General features: G+C 45.3%; 1 protein-coding gene across 2 annotated transcripts in view; it reads left to right on the forward strand.

The window, feature by feature from the left end:
- The window catches only part of LOC310696958 (retinol dehydrogenase 8-like), a 28,729-nt gene extending 8,162 nt beyond the window's left edge, over positions 1 to 20,567 (forward strand). For both annotated transcript variants that reach the window (XM_083483191.1, XM_083483190.1), the window contains exons 4-7: positions 2,322 to 2,501; positions 6,517 to 6,610; positions 13,529 to 13,712; positions 18,051 to 20,567. In XM_083483191.1, the coding sequence (XP_083339317.1) occupies positions 2,322 to 2,501; positions 6,517 to 6,610; positions 13,529 to 13,712; positions 18,051 to 18,281 (689 nt within the window). In that variant the 3' untranslated portion in view covers positions 18,282 to 20,567. The remainder of the gene's footprint in view (positions 1 to 2,321; positions 2,502 to 6,516; positions 6,611 to 13,528; positions 13,713 to 18,050) is intronic.
- Positions 20,568 to 21,717: the final 1,150 nt, after the last annotated feature.

Genomic DNA, 21,717 nt, shown 5'->3' on the forward strand with positions numbered 1-21,717 from the left:
AAGCCAAATCTTTGGGTAAACAGAGAATAAAGGATATGAGAGTGTGGCAGCTACATGCATTAGCTAGCGGACCACGTAAGCCATGCTGTTTAAGCATGACTTGGTCTGCTTTTAACAATTATACGCCTTTATGTGAATGCTTCATCAAGACCTAAATACAGTAGAGCTGTTTTATTGGGCCATTTGAACATTTGGCTTTCAAAGAGAATAGATGGCGAATCTCTTAAAAGGTTGTTTTATAGCTAGATATAAATCCTATGAGGTGGGAAAGATCTCCTGTGTGTTCTTTTTCTAAATCATGTTATCAGAGAATCATTATGCATTTTTTAAAATGAGATTGATTCCTGGTTTGTATCTAAAAATTATTTTAAGTATCTTCTCAGTAAATTTATTTCTGAGGTGATGAATGTCGTCGTCTCTTGGATCTGCTATGACCGTTTGACCTTACCTTGTCATTCTTTATAATTTGGTTTTCTTGAGGCCTTGGTTTTGTATTTTACATTTTGCGTTTTCTCTTTTTTTTAAAAAAAAGATATTTATTAAAGTTTTTTTTAAAATATAACAATGTAAATGAAAAATAAAAAGAAACAAAATACAACATAAAAACAGTTAAAAAACAAATAATTTTCCATAACATATCTTCCTTGCACTTATTTCCCCAGACCTCCTCATACCTCCCTTCTTTGTATTCCACTTCAATTTGTTAGTTCAGCAAATCCTTACCATTAAGCTTTTACCCATTTGTAAACCTTTTTTTTCCATATCTCCTAAAGCATTACAGCTGGAAACCCCTTAGTTTCTATCCAACATCCTTCTAGCATTCATTAATTTTACAATATTTCTGTAAATAGTCTTTAAATTTCTTCCAGTCTTCTTTCACTATCTCTTCTCCCTGGTCTCGGAGACTTTGCGTTTTCTCTTATTGGTCAGTGTGCTGTAATAAATGCCTGTGTAACAGACTACAGGTAGCTGCCTCCTGCTTCGAAGTGGGCAGTGTCTGTATTCTAACAAGACCTGATAGGCTATACAATCGTGATTTTGTTTCGGCACAGACAGGCCTGTGTAATGCTGGGCCCAGCCAGCCGTGGCTAAATTGTCATCCTCGCTCTGGATTGGACTTGGACCCTACAAGTATCTCACATTGTCCACTGTGGATTAAGCCACTTCATTAAACCACTGTACGGAGTAGAGATTACGCCAATTCTCACGGCTCATTTGGCAGGCACAGTCTGGAGCTGAAGCAAGCCAGGGTGCCTTTTTTCCTCACGCAAAAAACACTTGCATGAGCGCTTCATTAAACGTACAGGTTGTGGGGCTCCACCCCATTGTGAAAGCCTTCGCAAGCAGGTTGAATGCGGATGGGGCAAGATGTAATCTGTGCTCACGGCGAAGCAGGCAAGCCCATGAGCATAAAGCCCATGAGCGCAACATTGCAACAGGCCCAGACGGCCACAGGAATTCTCAGCTGGAAGTGGTGTGTTTCAGCAGGAGCCTTGTAGCTCAAACTGTGGGACATTAGCTCTTCAAGGAGCAACTGGTTGCTAAATCAGGTATCCAGCTGCACAGTATCTAGAGGCTGGTGGAAGGTAAGTGGCAGAATGAATGCCATCCTTTCATTATCTCCACTGATGGAAGACACCTCCAGCAAGGATTTCCTCGGCCCAGTACAGTGGTACCTCGGGTTACATACGCTTCAGGTTACAGACTCCGATAACCCAGAAATATTACCTCGGGTTAAGAACTTTGCTTCAGGATGAGAACAGAAATCAGGCTCCGGCGGCGAGGCAGTAGCTAAAGTGGTCTTCAGGTTAAGAACAGACCTCCGGAACGAATTAAGTACTTAACCCGAGGTACCACTGTATACCTGAAGGAGCATCTCCACCTCCATCGTTCAGCCCAGACACTGAAGTCCAGCGCCGAGGGCCTTCTGGCGGTTTCCTCAATGCGAGAAGTGAGGTTAAAGGGAATGAGGCAGAGGGCCTTCTTGGTGGTAGCACCCACCCTGTGGAACACCCTCCTATCAGATGTCAAGGAAATAAACAACAATCTGACTTTTAGAAGACATCTGAAGGCAGGCCTGTTTAGGGAAGTTTTTTATGTTTGATGATATATCGTGTTTTGAATATTCTCTTGGGAGCCGCCCAGAGTGGCTGGGGAAACACAGCCAGATGGATGGGGTATAAATAATAATTTATTATTATTATTATTATTATTATTATTATTATTATTATTATTATTATTATTATTTATAATAATAATCATCTCTGAAAAGCACCACTTTGCCCTGTTCTCTATTGCTAACTGACATCTTCCCCTTGCAGTGAACAACGCTGGTTTAGGCATGATTGGACCGGTCGAAAGCCAGAGCGTGGCCTCAATGCAGCAGCTCTTTGATACCAATTTCTTTGGCTTGGTGCGCCTTATCCAAGAAGTCTTCCCTGGCATGAAGCGCCGCCGACAGGGACATGTTGTCGTGATGAGCAGCGTCCTGGGCTTGCAAGGTGAGGCTCAGCCAGAAAGAAGGTGGGCTGGGGGGGGTGACTCTAATGCGGAGCATTTGGGTAGCAAATGTTGTTTGACCAACAGGATGATGGTGAGGTGAGCTCTGGAGGAAGGAAGACACAGGGTAGCAGTAGATTCCTTCTATTTCCAAAGCCTTCTAAATAAGAGTTCATTTCTCCCTTTTGGAACATGAGACACTTGTCTGCTCTGACTTGAGAGTGGCTCTTGGGTCTTTCTCAGTCCCCTTGATTTTTTTATGGCGTTGCCAGGATGAATATGCCTGGAACCTTCTGCGGACAAAGCACATGGTCTGTCAACTGCTCCTTGGCCTTTCCTCCGATCTCTCCCTACTTCGATATTTATCACTCCAATTATGCAATGAACCCCAAGCAGATCAGGTGACCACTAATTAAAATATCTAATAGAGGTCATGGAACCAGAGATGCTGCTGCTATAAAACTAAGGAGACGAGCTCTGAATGAATCTAATGGCCAATGTCTTAATATGCATATTTTAAATTAGCAGCTAAGGTCTTAACCTAGATATTTTAATTGTTTTATATCTGCATTATTTACTGTGCACTAGCTTATAGTCCCCGTTCAGCCCGGACACCTGAGGTCCTCCCCTGAGGGTCTTCTGCTGGTTCCCTCACTGTGAGAAGCGAGGTTACAGGAAACCAGGCAGAGGGCCTTCTCAGTAGTGGCACCCACCCTGTGGAACTCTCTCTTCAGATGTCAAGGAAATAAACAACTATCTGGCTTTTAGAAGACATCTGAAGGCATCCCTGTTTAGGGAAGTTTTAAGGTTTGATGTTTTAGTATGTTCTGATATATGCTGTGAGCCACCCAGCGTGGCTGGGGAAACCCAGCCAGATGGGTGGGGAATAATAATAATAATAATAATAATAATAATAATAATAATAATAATGATAATAATAATAATAATAATAATACATGTATGTATATATGTTCTCTATTGCTGTATATGTCCATATTTCTGGTCTGTGACCATAATAAATTCATTCATTCCCTACCTCAAGCCATTTTTAAATAACCTCTTACAGCCTTTGAATGGTATTCCCCATAATGCCCAGCCTGCCACCCTTCTGTTCTCTTTCACTTTAGGAGAATACAAACATCTGCCTAACAGTACAGTGGTACCTCTGGTTATGTACTTAATTCGTTCTGGAGGTCCGTTCTTAACCTGAAACTGTTCTTAATCTGAAGCACCACTTTAGCTAATGGGGCCTCCTGCTGCCGCCGTGCCACCGGAGCACAATTTCTGTTCTCATCCTGAAGCAAAGTTCTTAACCCGAGGTACTATTTCTGGGTTAGAGGAGTCTGTAACCTGAAGCGTATGTAACCCGAGGTACCACTGCAATCTTTAGGTGAGCTGGTTGTCCTGTACAGTGGTACCTCGGGTTACATATGCTTCAGGTAACATACGCTTCAGGTTACAGACTCTGCTAACCCAGAAATAGTACCTCGGGTTAAGAACTTTGCTTCAGGATGAGGCCCCATTAACTAAAGTGGTGCTTCAGGTTAAGAACAGTTTCAGGTTAAGAACGGACCTCCAGAACGAATTAAGTACGTAACCAGAGGTACCACTGTACTGTTCTGCCAAAGCAACCTCCATGTTCCACACATTCCTCTCCTGTTGGGACCACAGTGAATGCCACAGGCAGAACACAAAAAGTCCATCAGAGCTAACTCCCTCCTATGAACTGAGGCCAGTTTCTTGCCCCCACACTGATCACCTTATCATCCCACTACAGTAGTGTGACACAGTATGGACCTGGAACATGGCCCAAGGGGGCCTGTGCAGGAAGCATCTAGCTCATTTGCCTGCACTGGCCGGCAGCATCTCTCCAGATCAGGACCTTTCTCATCCCTACCTGCGGATGCTGTGGGTTGAATCTGGCGTCATCTGCATGCAAAGCATATTCTCTGCCCACTGAGCTATGGGCCTTTGTTGCTATAGGGCAGACATGTCCAACCAGTCGACTGCGATCGACAGGTAGATCCCCAGGTGATCATAGTCGATCATGGGATCCTTATGGATCGCGGCCTTAAAAGAACTGGGGAATGAATGTCTCTGCCCCACCCCTGTTCCTCTGTCGCGTCCAGTGGGCGGTGTTTGGGAGTTTTCAGTTGGCAATTGGGAATATGACGATTGATTTTAGCACAGTGTGCATTTGTTTCAGTTGAGCAATTTATGTTATCCCCCCTTAAAGAAAGCTCAACAACTCTGGTCAATCCTCAATGACCAATGGGTAGATCACTACCAGTTTATTAATACAGTGGTACCTCGGCTTAAGTACTGCCAGTTTATTAATACAGTGGTACCTTGGAGGTCCGTTCTTAACCTGAAACTGTTCTTAACCTGAAGCACCACTTTAGCTAATGGGGCCTCCTGCTGCTGCGCTGCCAGAGCACGATTTCTGTTCTCATCCTGAAGCAAAGTTCTTAACCTGAAGCACTATTTCTGGGTTAGCGGAGTCTGTAACCTGAAGCGTATGTAACCCGAGGTACCACTATACTGGGAGTAGATCGCAGTCTCTTGGGAGTTGGGTGGGCCTGCTATAGGGCAAAGAGGTGAGGGCAAATTCTGCAAATAAAACTTGTGCACAGGAGGAAAAAGGGACAACAATGAAGGGGGAGTGGGCCTAAGATTGCATACATGGTGAGGTGGCAGGTCTTTTCTGAACCCAAGGAAGTACCAAGAAAGAAATTTAACACATCCTTCATAGATTCATCCAACAGTTCTGTCACGCACTGAAGCCCCTTCCGCTGATGACTACTCCTGAATAGGAGACATCTTATTGTAAAATCACATAAAAAAGATTTCTAATACATGCATAGGAGCCTTTAGCTCTTTCCTGAAAGCCTTTTTTTGAACCCTTTAAAAGGCCACCCTTCTTTCCCGTGTTGTTATCTCAGATGGTATCGTGGAATACCTTGCAAAAGCGATGTCTGCTTTGCTGTTGTTTCCTATTGCCTGAACAAGCTAATTTCTTTTTAATTGCTGCTCATAAAATAAATTGCCTATTCCTGCTGTTTTACTTAATCGGCCTAATGAATGAGGTGGGACTTTTATGCTAGCAAGATTATTTCCTCCCTCCCCTGGGTGTGATGGGCAAACTCCCACATTCTGACCATGGGCATAGCCAAGATTTATTGGGTGGGGGGCAGAACTGAGTTATCAGTGACACAATTGGTCAGTTAGTTAAGTATTTTTATTTATTTACTTGATGGGGGGGGCAGCTGCCTCTCTGGCTATGCCCATGATTTCTGACTAGGGTTGTCACCTATTTCACCAACCCTGATCCCGTGCTTTTAAAAGCAATCTGGAATAAATAAATAAAAAATACAGATAAAAAAATTCCTTCCAGTAGCACCTTAAAGACCAACTAAGTTAGTTCTTGGTATGAGCTTTCGTGTGCATGCACACTTCTTCAGATACCACTGAAGAATCTGGTATCTGAAGAAGTGTGCATGCACACGAAAGCTCATACCAAGAACTAACTTAGTTGGTCTTTAAGGTGCTACTGGAAGGAATTTTTTTATTTTGACTATGGCAGACCAACACGGCTACCTATCTGTAACTAAAAAATACAGGTAAATGTTGGATTCCCATCAACATTTCCATGCAGGAAAGAACTTTCCCTGCTTTACGTCTGTGTGTTGTCCCTATTGTTAAAAGCACAGGAGCTGGGGCAGTAAAAATGTTGGCAGCTCTGCTCCCGACTGGCAAATGGTTTCTGTTTGTTGTGGTGTTTCTTACAACCGTTCCCCCATGCCCAGAACAGGGATGGGGAACCTGCGACCGTCCAGAAGTTGCATCAGCCCCAGGCAGCATAGCCCAATGGTCAGCGATGATGGGAGCTGCTGCTCAGCAACACCTGGAAGGCCCACAGTTCCCCCATCCCAACTCTGGAGCAAGAGGACATGCAGAGGAACCATCTTTCTCCACAGTTATTTTACACCTCTCACGCCAACACTCCATTCCCTTTAGGTCTCCTCTTCAACGACATCTACTCTGCCTCCAAATTTGCCGTGGAAGGTTTCTGCGAGAGCTTGGCCCTGCAGGCCCTGAAATTTGGGGTCAAGTAAGTATTGGGGGATTGTGAGACATCATGGCTGGGGGTTCTCCTACCACTGAGCTAGACTCCTGCGAGCCAGGTTAGTGTAGTGTGGTAGGAAGCAGCCCTGGTGAATCAGTTCATTGGTCTGCCTCGCTCACGGTTGTTTGTGCCCTTTTGCCCCCTCAGATGTACACTAGTGGCCAAAATTGTGGAAACCTTTTGGGAAAAGGTGTATTTCCAAGGTTTGGTGGCTCATAACTCCACTTATTTTGGAGTAATGCCATAAAATTATATATCAGTGGAAATAATAATAATAATAATAATAATAATAATAATAATAATAATTTATTATTATTTAATAATAATAAAGATAATGTAATGAAGAATGTAATGCAACAAGGTTTGTTCAGTTGTCTGTATTCTATCAAAAGTTGTAGCCAAATAACCAGAAAAAGGAAGCAATACTTGCTTAGGTTGTATGCAGTAGATTTCATTTGTTTGAATGTGACCAATGAGCATGAGTGTTTAGAGCAGTGTTTTTCAACCACTGTTCCGCGGCACACTAGTGTGCCGCGAGATGTTGCCTGGTGTGCCGCGAGATGTTGCCTGGAGGGAGGCGGGCGAGTCGGGCGGCGAGAGGCGGGGCGGCGACGGCGAGGAGAGGCCCCCCAGCGCGGGGCTCTCGCCGTCTGCCTGCCTGGCTGCCTGCGAGCTCGGCGGGCAGTGCCTCCGTCCGCAGCGCCCGCCTCACGGCTCTCATTCCCTGCCCCTGCCAAAGCTCACCCAGCCAAGCCGCGCTCTCCTTCCTGCCTCGCTTTGCTGCCTCCTCCCCCCCCCACCCCCAAAGCTTGGAGGTTCCCCGGCGCCGACCCGCAGGTTTGACCCCCTTCTCACACCTGTTCGCGCTCCTTGCACGGAATGGGGCGGATGGGGAGGAACGGGGCTCACCGCTGCCTCTGCTCGCCCTCCCCCCCTCCGCCGGCGGTCCCGCGATTCTTGGCTTTTTGGCGGTTGGCACAGAAGGAAGGCAAGGGGGAGGGGAAAAAATTGAAACTTACACTTTCGTGCGTCCCTCCCGGCGTGACGCTGCGCGCTGACGTCACGGGGCTGTAATGGTGGTGTGCCTCGAGATTTTTTTCATGAAACAAGTGTGCCTTTGCCCAAAAAAGGTTGGGAAACACTGGTTTAGAGAACCTATCAGGTGAATTACATTCTTCATTAAATTATCTTTCCATTGATAATATAATTTTATGGCATTACTCCCAAAAAGTGGTGTTATGAGCCATCAAACCTCGGAAGTACACTGTTTCCAAAAGGTTTCCACAATTTTGGCCGCTAGTATAGTTGGACTCCAACTCTCATCATCTCCAGTCAGCATCAAGGATGATGGGAATCGTAGTCCAAAAAGATCTAGAGGGCATCAGGTAGGAAGAACCTGATTTACACACACACTCTCTCTCTATATATATATATATATTTAAACACACAGGGTAGTAAATAACTAATGAGTCCCATGTTTACCTCTCTTCTTCCCACCAAAAAATAATTGGCTTCTTTTTCAGCATTCTGATAGTTTGCTCTCTGATTCCCATACTGCATAAAATTTTAGCAGCGTTTTTGTTTTATTTTACAACTTTTTCCAAGATTCTTATAATAACTTAACCTCGTACATAAGTATTCTGTCCCGTGTCCTTCTTTTGCAGGCCTTTAATGGCAAAGCGCAGTGATTCTTCACGGTTCTGTCCCTTATGTTTGTGCAGAAATCAACATGCCATTTCATGAAATGGTTGTTCGCAGCCCATTCTTCAGTCCTATTAGATTTCCAAAGCAAGGTTTGATCTCCCACTGGAGATAATTTAACAGCACAAATTCTGCACAGAAAGGCAAAACCAAGACCAAGAGTCAGCATTAAAAGGGATCAACATACCACTACTCATGAAAGGCCTATCCAAAAAGCAAGTCTACATAAATGGTTCAGATACCTAGATCTGCCCTGTAGTGACAGGAAGCTTAAAAGACGACGACGGAAAAGGCTTGATCAGCAGGAGCCCACCAGCCTTCCAGGGGGCTTCTGATCCAACAGTTCTTAAATTCATTAGAGGAATTCCTAAAAGGTCTTAGAATCTAGAGGAGATGTTTTAATAAACTAGATTACAGGTGCTAGGGAGCATGGGACATTATTTAAATGCTGGAAGCTTCTGGTTAGTGGTTTAAAAAAAATGCTTTAATGCCCAATCCTACACACATCTGGTTGGAAGAAAATCCCACTGAGTTCATTGGGACTTGTTTCCATGTCTATCCAGCCCACAGCAGGCAAAGAGCAGGCACATAGAGAGGTCTCTTTCTTCCTCTCTATCCTTAGGTTAGGAGGTCTGTCTGTGTGTACACATCCCCTACGCCAGTCCTCCCTTTTGCCCAGATGCAAGTTATTCATGTTCCCAGTGGAACTAAGATCAGCACATTTGCAGCATTCCTTTTCCACAGTGAGAGGCTTTATATAACAAATAACAGAGGCATCTATACTGGACATGCGTAGGGGAGGGGAGTAATAAAAGGTCACACCAGGAATTGTTTTTTTTTTTTTTTGTAAGGGGTATACGCTGGCTGTGTATGATGCTTAAGCAAAGGGGGAATTTTTACTGAGATACATCAATAAATTAGATAAGAATAACGGTGGGCACCTGCAATCAAATATTGTCGGGTACCCCTAACAGGAGCGTTTGTCTTCTGTGCTCTAGCCAGCCTGGTTGCCTTCCCTCGAGAATGATACTGTCAGGCTGGGGGAAATTTAAGAAAAAGGCAACTGAGATGCCCAAGGGGATGGAGCGAGTCCCCTATGAGAAACAGTTGCTGAGTTTGGGACTTATATGTTTAGAGATAAAATTATAAAATTATGCATGGCACAGTGAAACTGAATAGAGAAAAGATGGTTCCCCCCCCCCCTTTTCTCGTGAACATCCAACAAAACTGAATGTTGGAAGATTCAGGACGGATAACTCCATGAAGCGCATAGCTGAACTATGGCACTTTCTCCCACAGGAGGCAGTGCTGGCCACTAACTTAGATGCCTTTAAAAGAGACAAATTATCCGAGGATAAGCTATCAATGGCTAGTAGTCATTAAGGCTATCCTCTGCCTTGAGAGTTCAGGGCAGCCATGCTTCTGAATACTAGTTGCTAGAAGCGACAGGAGGGCCCTGTTGTGGGAGGGGTGTGGATGGCGCTGTGGTCTAAACCACTGAGCCTCTTGGGCTTGCCAATCGGAAGGTTGGCGGTTCAAATCCCCGCGACGGAACGACCTCCCATTGCTCTGTCCCAGCTCCTACCAACCTAGCAAGTAGCTAAATAGGTACCACAGTGACAGGAAGGTAAACGGTGTTTCCGTGCACTCTGGCTTCCATCATGGTGTTCTGTTGTGCCAGAAGCAGTTTAGTCCTGCTGGCCACGTGACCCGGAAAGCTGTCTGTGGACAAACGCCAGCTCCCTCGGCCTGAAAGCGAGATGAGTGCAGCAACCCCATAGTCACCTTTGACTGGACTTAACTGTCCAGGGGTCCTTTACCTTTTACCTTTACCTGTTGTGGGTTTCCCACAGGCATCTGATTGGCCACTGTGAGAACAAGATGCTGGACCAGGTGGGCCATTGGCCTGATCCTGCAGGCCCTTCTTACGTTCTTCTCTTTGTCATTACATTTCTTATTTTCTTATGTTTGGCCCCCTTGGGAGGAGGGCAAACAGCTTTTCAGGAAGGACACTTCTGTTTGGTCTTTCCTGCCTAGAAACAACTTCCTGTTGCATTATTATATCTGAGCTAAAGTGCACAGGTTCAGCACTAAACTGGAACACTTAATTGCTATATATTTGTAAGGATGGCACCTGGATGTTTGCAAAGGGAAAAGTGTCCTTTTTCTTTTCCCTCCCCTTCCTGAAATCTGCCCACGCAGTGCAAGAATGGGGGATTTTTTTCTTTTATTCGTTTACTAAATAAACCTTTCCCTATACAATGCCCAAGGCAGCTGGCAATAAAATATGTAGTTAAAAAGTAACCAGTACACTTAAACAAATAACATAATAAGCCGTAACATGGTAAACTGCTTAGAGAATTTTGCAGTTAAGTGCTCTATCAGTCTTTCTAAACAAACAAACAATAAAAGAGCAAAAACTCAGTATAATAAAGTCAGAGCAGATAAAAGATAAGACAGCAGGAGCAGCAAGTTGAAAACGTGTTTAAGTTTAAATAACGGAACAGCAATACCAAACAAATCAGTTCATTAAGGGCAGTGCCTGCTTAAACAGGAGAAGGTTATAATATCGTCGTTGCCATGATTACTTATACCATACATTCAAAGATCATGTTCACAACATAAAAACACAAAATGAGAACACAAAATACAGAATGAAACCAAAACAAACCTATAACCCCCCCCCCTCCTACAAACACATTTAAAAGGCCACAGCATGTTAATCAGCCAAAGGCCTGGTCAAGAGAAATGTTTTCACCCAGTACCTAGAGAGCCACCCTGGGGAGTAAAGGTAAAGGGACCCCTGACCATTAGGTCCAGTCGTGGTCGACTCTGGGGTTGCGGCGCTCATTTCGCTTTATTGGCCGAGGGAGCCGGCGTACAGCTTCCAGGTCATGTGGCCAGCCTGGCGAACCAGAGCAGCGCACGGAAATGCCATTTACCTTCCCGCCGGAGCGGTAGCTATTTATCTACTTGCACTTTGACGTGCTTTCGAACTGCTAGGTTGGCAGGAGCAGGGACCAAGCAATGGGAGCTCACCCCATCGTGGGGATTCGAACTGCCGACCTTCTGATCGGCAAGTCCTAGGCTCTGTGGTTTAACCCACAGCGCCACCTGCGTCCCTACCCTGGGGAGAGGATTCCAGAAATGAGGAGCCACTGCAGAAAAGGGCTGTTCTTGTGTTGCCCCCCTCTGGACCTCTCATGGAGGAGGCCCATGAAGAAGGGCCCCCAGAGGATGATTGCCGGGTTGGTTCGTATGGGGAGAGGTGGTCTTTGACATACTGCAGTCCTCCTGTGCCGTTTAAGGTTTTATAGGTCAAAACCAACACTTTTAATTGGTCCTGGAAGCTAATTGGCAGCCAGTGCAGTTGGGCCGGGTTTTGTGTGATATGCTCAGACAGTCTTGCCCTGGCGAGCAACCTATTGATGAGTAGGTTAGAGAGGTTCCAAAGTCAGGGTACAGCCGCCACTGAGAAGCCGTTTCTTGAGTTCCGCCAAACACAATTCACATGCCATGATGCTCACAGAGTCTGAAATCCCACAAGTTCTGTAAGCTGTTAAAAACACAAGCAGGCCAATTCTATGCCTTGCCCTCATTTTCTTTTTACACACACGCTGTAGGTCCTGGACGCCTACTGGCTATTCCCTCCCCCACCCCAAAAAATAATAATTTACCAACTCATATTCTTCTCTGTAGCTGGCCATTTGCCCAAGAAGACTGAAACCCTCACCTTATTTTTGGGTAACCCTTCCACCCAAAAATATGAGTTCACTTCTGAACTGATATGTGCAGGACCACCCAAGTTCAGTATTAGCATGGAGGACAATGAATGAAACTTTTCCTTTCATGTGCCCAAGGCTTCAAGGTTGAAGGAAGGCATGAGAGATATGCCCTAATTAAATTCACATTCCTAGTGACAGTGTTTTGGTTTGAGTTCATTTTACCTCTGCTCTCTCGAATATCTGTACAATTTTCTCTGGTTTTAGCACTCTGTTTTATTAGGGGGTTTTTGTGGACTGAAAGACAGGATGTAAGTATTTTCATTTATCTACTTGCGCAGAAGCTTTAATATAGCCCACGTAGAAGACTTCCTGGTGGCAGATAAATTTTTGAAAATTGAGGGGAAAGAGTTAATATAAAAGGACTGCTGGTGAACCAAAATTATACAGCCTTAACTCCACAGTGTGTCTTCTCTCAGGTGAATTTGGTCAGTCTTGCTTACAAGGTGTTATAAGAAAAAACTGCTCCTTTTTCCCTTCTGGGGTATAGAGTCCTTATGTAGGTTCTCTTTCGGTAGGAGAAAATAACAGAGGCCAACCAGAGAATATTGAGAAGCAAAGCAGCTAGTAAGCATGATCTTTATTAAACTGTTGCAACAGGGTCTCCCACTCCCCCCACGCAGGGAAGGAGGAGAGGAACCCAGAACATTGGTGTGCAAGTTCCTATATAGACTTTTGAAATTGCCTACCCTGTAGCTCAGGACCACCCCCCAAAACATCATACATACATCACAGAAGGAGGCGGTCCGCAGCAGAAATTTGAGTGTGTTGCTTCTCTCCTGTCTGCCAGGATACCTGATAATGCCTTATTGTCTGATTGCCTTTTCTGGGTAGCCTGGTCATTCCTTTGAGATGGTAAATACTTAGTTCCGGAATCTCTTACGCATATTGATAGTGTGCTCAGCTTAACAGATACTTGTCAGACTGTATTTACAGGGAGGTGTAAGCCCCTACAGTTCAAAGAAAGCTTTCCCCATTTCCTTCCTCCTTGCAGAGAAATATTTGAGGCTAATTTGGGAGATTCAAAATGGCTTCAGGATTGTTCTCCTGTACTGTTTCAGACACGTGGTTTATATACTTATGTCTGTGTTTGCCTTGTACATTTATGAACTTTTATTTTATATATAAGACCTTAGAATTCCTATAACACAGGTATCGTGTTTTGTGCAGACAGCCCATTCTTTAGGTCATTATCGGTGCAAGACTGAGCAGGACAGAATATGCTAAACCCAGATAGTAGTCTACTAAAGCAGAGATGAAGTGATCGGCCTGAATGCCAGAGGGCTATAGGCAAAATCCATGCTGGCTGGTGAAGCTCAGTCATGTGAAGGCAGGCAGTCTCCCCCCACCCCACCCGGTTTCTCAGCTCAGCAGACAGTGAAGTTCATTAGTCCCAATTACTGCTTGTTTCATTCTGCAGCATCAGTTTAATTGAGCCTGGGCCAGTGATAACAGAATTCGAGAGGAAGCTCTACGAAGAAGCAGCCAATATGGACCTCTCTCAGGTGGATAAAGAAACGCTGGATATATTTCAGGGCTTCTACATGGCCTATTCCAAGGAAGTCTTCACTGCGCTGGGGCAATCTCCAGAAGAGGTGGCTGAGGTAGGATTATAAGCTTTCTCCCTTGTTGCTCTCAAGCCCACAGGAAAGCTAGCTGGGATCTGCTTCTGGGGGGAGGAGAACGGGCAGCCCAGCCCAGCTCATTATTATGGCAGAGCTTTCCAAACTTTTCGTGTTGGCGACACACTTTTTAGACACGCATCATTTCGTGACGCAGCAATTCGGTTTTACTAGCAAACTGGAGGTTAAACTAGCCCCTTATAAGAGTGTGGGGAGCATTTGCGTGACACACCTGAACGTTGCAGCCAAAATAATAATAATAATAATAATAGGTAAAGGTAAAGGGACCCCTGACCATTAGGTCCAGTCGTGACCGACTCTGGGGTTGCGGCGCTCATCTCGCTTTACTGGCCAAGGGAGCCGGCGTTTGTCCACAGACAGCATGTGGCCAGCATGACTAAGCCGCTTCTGGTGAACCAGAGCAGCACACGGAAACGCTGTTTACCTTCCCACTGGAGCGGTACCTATTTATCTACCTGCACTTTGTGCTTTCGAACTGCTAGGTTGGCAGGAGCTGGGACCGAGCAATGGGAGCTCACCCCGTCACGGGGATTCAAACCGCCGACCTTCTGATCAGCAAGTCCTAGGCTCTGTGGTTTAACCCACAGCACCACCCGCAAAATTAATTAATTATACCCCGCCCATCTGGCTGGGTTTCCCCAGCCACTCTGGGCAGCTCCCAACAGAATATTAAACAGAATAAAACTTCAAACATTAAAAACTTCCCTAAACCAGGCTGCCTTCAGATGTCGTGACACACAGTTTGGAAAGCTCTGGCTTATGGCATTGGCCCATTGTTCCTTCTAACAGCAACCTCAGGTGCTGAGTGTCTCTAGGCTTGTAGCTCAAACAGAGGAATAAGATGGAGGTGCCCCAAGGTGTGCAGAAGTGCAATGCTTTAAAAGTGGTGCTGGTAAGAACCCCAAAACTTCCCAGTGAGGCCTGAGAACACTCAGTAGCCATTAATGCAGAGGGAAAGAAAAGAGAAACTATTACAATGGGGGGGGGGGAGAAGTAGAATGCCTTGATTGGAGGTAAGAGCTAACTAGAATCCTGAATCAGGAGGGAAGTTGTGCTACAATATTTTGTTGCAGGCAGCACTTGCTAGGTTTAAAATTGCTGCCACTTTGATGTGTGGTTCAGCTGCAAGAAGCATCAGCACCCTCGCAGCAGTGTTCGTCAGTTCATAATAATAATACAGTAATAATAATAATACAGTAGTAGTAGTAGTAGTAGTAGTAATATAATTTATTATTTATACCCCACCCATCTGGCTGGGTTTCCCCTGCCATTCTGGGCAGCTTCCAACAAAAGATTAAAAATACATTAAAACATCAATCATTAAAAACTTCCCTAAACAGGGCTGCCTTCAGATGTCTTTTAAACGTCAGATGGTTGTTTCAAAAAAATAGTCCTGCCACTGTCTCCTAGTGGTGCAGCAATAATACTGCTAGCACATTTGCTAAGCAGGGTCTGATACGGTTCCAAATCGGATGGGAGACTGTGTTGAGATTCTTGCATGGCAGAGGGTTGGACTAGATGGCCCTCGGGATCCCTTCAACTCTGTGATTCTATGATGCAGCATAATTCCCAGTTCTTGGTTTGAAAACAGATACAGTGGTGCCTCGCAAGACGAAAAGAATCCGTTCTGTGATTCTCTTCGTCTAGCGTTTTTTTCGTCTTGCGAAGCAAGCCCATTGAAGGATTAGCGGATTAGCGCTTTTAGCGCTTTTAGCGGCTTATCTGATGATCGGATCAGCTGATAAGCGGCTTAGCGGCTTAGAAAAGGGGGGGGAGGGGAAAAAAACCAGCAGGAACTTGCAAGACATTGTCGTCTTGCAAAGCAAGCCCATAGGAAATTCGTTTTGCGAAGCACCTCCAAAACGGAAAACTCTTTCGTCTAGCGAGTTTTCCGTCTCGCGAGGCATTCGTCTTGCGGGGCACCACTGTAGCTGCTTCCACCGGCCAATGTAGCTGGGGAACAATTACTGAAGGAATTCAACCCTTTGGTCAGAATCTATGGCAGAGCATCATCCCATTGAGATGGTGGGTGATGATTTCTTGAAACAAATGTCCAAGAGGCAGGAAATAGATAGTAATGTTTTAGGGAAGTAAAAAGTGATAAGCTAAGAGAAGTGCTTTGCTGATATTCAGCAAAGTAGATCTGAGGAGCCAGAACAATTGTTTGCTGTGAAGCCTGTAGTATTTATACCCTCATAATCAAAAGCTTCAGACAAACTGAACAATTGATTGGCATTCCTCACTTCCGACTATATTTAGATGCTTTCTGGAGAGACAGGATGAAGTGAGTCCCAACCCAGATAGCGTTTTCTTTTGTGGAGACATGCAGTGATAGTCACTGATTACGTTTGGACATGAACAATAGGCTCATCTCCTATTTTTGTATCTCCTTGATTAAAATGCCAAAGGTCACGTTCTATGCATATATGTGACTTCCAGTCTTGGGTCCAATGAGGTGATTGGTTTAACTCCTCCAGCCCCCTTTGCCATCAGGTCTCAAGCAACCTCCTTGCAGACGGAATCAAACGGAAAACATAGTTAAAGCCATATTGTACACAAAAGTGCAAGGCTGCTGCCGTGCTACAGTTTGCGGTGGCCACACCAACTCCAGTGTGGTGTCAGAACAGCAGGGAGGCAAGGGGGGGAAGCAGCCCAGGTTGCAGGCAGCCCCCCAGGTGAGCTGCTTAAAGGAGGGCGAAAGGCTACATTAAAAAGGCTGCAGTGGGGTTTGTGGTGGGGTTCAGAGAGCAGTTTGGAGTTAAAAGGCCTTGGGCTTAGGGGCAAACTGAGGAGAGGAGAGGTTTGGGCAAGTTATGAAGGGATAGGCAAGGGGGTGGGTGGCATCTAAAGGGGGAGGGCTTGGCCAGGTGTGGGGGGAGTGGGGATAGCAAAAGGGTGCCGGCAAGCAGAGCAAACAGGGGTGCAGCCCCTAGTGATAACATACAGGAATATTGGGATGGAGTGCTTTCTAGTCCGCCCACAGTATAGCAGATCTGTGTACAAGGTACCATACTTTTCCGTGTATAAGATGCCCCCTATTTTGGGGGACTCAGATTTAAGAAAATGGGGGGAGATGGCAGCACAGAGTTGTTGAGCTTTTTGGGGGGGAGTTGCTGAAAATCTCTCACCTGCACTCATCGCAAAATCCGCCTCTCATCTGTCCCCTTGTTGGCACAAGCTGCCAATTGCTCGCCCAATTGCTGCAGCGTCAGCCAGTCAAACCACCCATTGACGCAGCAGCCAATAACACGCACAATAGCTGCTAACAGCCGCGGCAGCAACCCATCAAACATCCACCCTATGCGCTACCCATGTATAAGACTACCCCCATTTTTTAGCATGCTTTTAAAAGGAAAAAAAAACCTAGTCTTATACATGGAGAAGTACGGTATTTTATTTACTTATTCCTGACGGTCTGTTATTGGTTATCAAAAATAAGCACAGGATATATGGTTGCCTATGATTAATTCCCGATGAAAAGTTCCTAAAATTTTATTTATTTATAAATGTGTGTGTTTAATCATATATATATATATATATATATCTACGAAAGCATATATATATATATATATATATATATATCTACGAAAGCATATATATATATATATATATATATATATATATATATATATATGCAGGTTTTGGTGTCTTCGGGTGTCTATACACCACACCCCCTCAACAGTATTTATAGGAACTCAAACACTGAGATCCTGCTCTGTTCCAGTAACAAGAAGCCGAAAGCACCAGCCTGAAGATGACGAGTGAGACCTCGTCGAAACGTCGCCTAGACACCCCAACTCTTACACGGGAAGACACCCGAAGACACCAAAACCTGCATTCCTGTACCCGTGAAAATCTACGAAAGCAAATATATATATATATGTATATATATATTATTTTGACAAAGTAATAATCATAAATAAATAAGAATAAAAATATGCACCCTACCATGAGACCATTCCATTGTAACTATCCAGCCTCCCAAAATTTCAACACCTCTTGCGATGGTTCGACCCCTTTCCATTTTAACAGTACAAATTCTACAAACACCTTCCATATCTCCTCAGAATCATTTCTCCTGCATATTCTCCGTCTTACTTTAATAGCACGTGTCACTTTATCATTAGTGTGTTTAATCTTAACCATGCTGAAGTGCAGGCTTTCAGAAAAGGAATTCTGCCTTTCCTGCAGCAGTCTCTTTGCACCCCCTGCTGAATTCTGAAATGGTGATCCTGGCTGACTGTTGTTGTGGTTGTTGTTGTTGTTTTCTAACCTTCTGCTTCGCACTCCTCCTGGCAGCATACTATGAAAGTGATCACCTCAGAGAAGCCTCCATTTCGGTACCAAACCAACAGCCTCTACACGCCCATCACCACCCTCAAGCACGCTGACCCCAGTGGGAACTTGCCCCTCAACGCCTTCCATCAGATGATCTTCCAGCACGACCGGCTCTTCAAAGCCAGCCTCAGCCTCCTCAAAATGCTCCAGTGGAGGAAGAGGCGGGACATGGAGCACAGCAGGTCCCCCTGAGAGGAAGCGGCTGACCCGCCTCGGAGCCTCTCACTTCCACAGCCCACTCCCAGGCTTTCTAGAGAGTTTAGCATTGAATCCTGGGCGGCATTATACTCCCTAGATGCCGGGGCAGCCCTACTATGAGGCAAAGTGAGGCAGCCCTTGCCTCAGGCGGCAGATTCTGGATGTCTCATGGAGGCAAAGTCTGATCCATTGGGTACCATCGACTGGGGAGGTGATTCGCTCTGATAGTTCACGTTCTTTTCGGTTTCGATTCTGCTGCATTCCTGTCAGTTCACGAGAGGAAGGTGCCATTACGTTCTGTAGGGTTTGTTGTCGTCTTTGCCCTTGAGCACCAGAATTCCTGAGCTGAGAAATTATTGGCTGCCGCTGAGGTCTTGCAAGTCTCCTCACAGAAGCGGGCAAGGAAACCCAGCCTTCTGCTGCAGGAGAGCGTCCCAACATCCAGCACAGGATCCTGTCCTCTCTGAATATTTAAGAATCTCATTGCCAGAAGTAGCCTGAAATGTCATCTAGTCTAACCGAGGCAAGCAGCAGGATTTGGTTAGATTATGCATTTTATTTATGCTTTTCACAGGCTTGAATTTTAAGGATCAAAGAGAAAGGAGGTACCAAGCCCTCATAGGCCATCGAATAACTTGGGAAAGGGCCAATTCCTCCACTTTCTATGTTCCAGTAGCCTATGCTTTGTTCTCCACCAGGATAGACAGCATGTTGCCCATGTTGTCGGTCTCCCATCAGCCTCTGCAAGCATAACCAGTAGTTGCTGATGATTGGAGTTGTAGTACAACCACATCTACAGGGCACAACATTGTCTGCTCGTTTTTCACACCATGTACAGCAGTCTTCCCCAACCTGATGTTCTCCAGATGTTTTGATTACAACTCCCAGCACCAGCAGAGGGTTGCAACCAAAACATCTGGAGAACACCAGGTTGGGGACGTCTGCTTTAGAGCTGGGGAAGCTGTCTGCCTCCAAATATTGTGGAACTGCCAGCTCCCCATCATCCCTAAGCCTTGGCAAAGCTGGCTGGGTCTCAGGAGTTGGATTTGGTTGGCCACAGGTTCTCCTGCCCTGGCATTCTGGAGCCAGGTAGCATTCTGGAGCCCATACCACTTTAGCCCTGCAAGTAGGATTGTCATATATTTTTTTCATCTTCCCTTGTGTAAAATAAGAAAATTAATACTCTGCACGTAGTAAACTGGCATGTCAGTCAAGGGTTTTAGCAGAGCAGTCTGCTGATATGTTAGCTTACTGCATGCAGGGAGATTTATAGGAACGAGAGAATTACCAGCGCTATACAAAGCCAGACTATCTGATCGTCAAGCCCACTACTCTCATAGCTGGCCCTGGCTTATGCTGACTTCCCACCACCTACTACTTGAAGCTTTTAACTGGAGATGCCAGGAACTGGGGACCTTCTCCGTGCAAAACAGGTGCTTCGCTTCTGAGCTTTGCCACCTCCCCTTCATTAAAAACATGTCCCTTACCACATCTGTAATCCAAAGTGGATTTGTCCAGAATGCAATCACACCTGTCTTATCTCATTCTGCCTAATGGAGGGACCAACTTGAGGACAAGCAAGAATATAACCAGGAATCTGGACTTCTACCTGACTGACCTCCCCTTAGGATTCCTGCTGGAGATGTCAAGCGACTCTTGGCAGTCTTGGACCAGCTCTCAGGTCAGGGCTGGGGGGAGCTGTGGCCTTCCAGATGTTGGTGAACCACATCTCCTGCCCTTGACCATTGGCCATGCTGACTGGGGCTGATGGAAGTCGAAGACCAACGAAACCTGGAGCACCACAGTCTCTCCATCACTGATCTAGAGCAACCCTCAGAATGGAGAAGCCGTCATAAGAACAAGACTATGAAGCAGCTTTTAAGGCTGAAAAAGAAATTGCAATTCCAGTTTTATTTTCTTAATGTAACCAGGAGGAGGAGGAAAACTGAGGGAGGCATTGGGGTGAAAGCAGAGCTAGGAATCCTTTTAAAAAAAGGATGAGGAAGGGAAAATGCTCTTGCTTCTTGGACCAACCGTGACTGAATATAGGGGGACAGGAGAACAATGATAGGAAAAGATGCTGACATAAATAAACCAAGCGATCGTTCGGGCAGCACTACATCTTAGAAAGCACCAACAGGAGAGCATTTTCTGCAACATTGCAAAGAATGGCAAAGCACATTTCAGATTGTCTGGCTTGGGTAGTCTAGTATGGGGATTGTTGAGAGTGCTAGATTTGGGTCAGAGGGCCCTGGGTTCAAACCTTTGCTCTGCCATGGAGTTACAGTGGTGCCTCGCAAGACGAAAAGAATCCGTTCTGTGATTCTCTTCGTCTAGCGGTTTTTTCGTCTTGCGAAGCAAGCCCATTGAAGGATTAGCGGATTAGCGCTATTAGCGGCTTTTAGCGGCTTATCTGCTGATTGGATCAGCTGATAAGCGGCTTAGTGGCTTAGAAAAAGGGGGGGAGGGGGGAAAAACCCGCAGGAACTCGCAAGACATTGTCGTCTTGCGAAGCAAGCCCATAGGAAATTCATTTTGTGAAGCACCTCCAAAACGGAAAACTCTTTCGTCTAGCGGGTTTTCCGTCTTGCGAGGCATTCGTCTTGCCGGGCACCACTCTATCTGGGTCTCCTTCAGCCAGTCACTGTCAGTCGAACTTACCTTGAAGGCTTTATTGTGAGGAGAAAATGGGAGAGAGTTACCTGTTCTGGCCTGAGTCTCGTGGATGAAGAGTAGGATTAAAATATAATAATTAAAATATCCTAAGTAGAACTGCCCCTTTTCTGTGTCTTTTTTACATACATCCTATATCCAAATCTCTATCAGTGTGGGTGGAACAGGGGTTTCCAACCCACAAGGGAGTGGACCAGTTAGGTAATTTAGGTATATTCTTGAGGTGGGGTTTGTGTGAGAGAGAGATTCAGGAGAGAATCCTGTTTCCAAATCCAAATGATCTTCCAATTTAGGGACACTGGCTGGTTTTATTGAGAAACTGTCTAATAGCATCATCTTGTGCACCTTTACTCAGAATTAAGTCCCATTAAGTTATTTGGGGCTTACTTCCTGGTAATTGTCTAGGATTGGTGCCTGAGTTGTGCACATTCCACCATGCAGTAGTCTGTTAAATAAATACTTTTGTACAGGAATTGGCTGCTTTGATACCTATTTGTGTCTTGGTCGATTAGTAGTCATTGTTTATTGGTTTGCTATATTTCCTGTAAATTCCACCAAAGAACTTAATGGGGGAGGGGGCTTGACTGGGGGGAGGGAAGAGAAATGTTAATTGTGTGCTTCACAACCAAAGGAACACATATGGCTGTCTAAAGTGTGTGGATAGGGGAGAGACCATTACTTTCTGAATCCATGTGTTGAAGACTCACAGCTGGCAGATCATTCTGCCAACTCCTGTTATTTTGGGGTTTTGCAAGAG

This window comes from Podarcis liolepis, assembly GCF_965112155.1.
Source record: "Podarcis liolepis genome assembly, chromosome: 17".
Taxonomy (NCBI): Eukaryota; Metazoa; Chordata; class Lepidosauria; order Squamata; family Lacertidae; genus Podarcis; species Podarcis liolepis.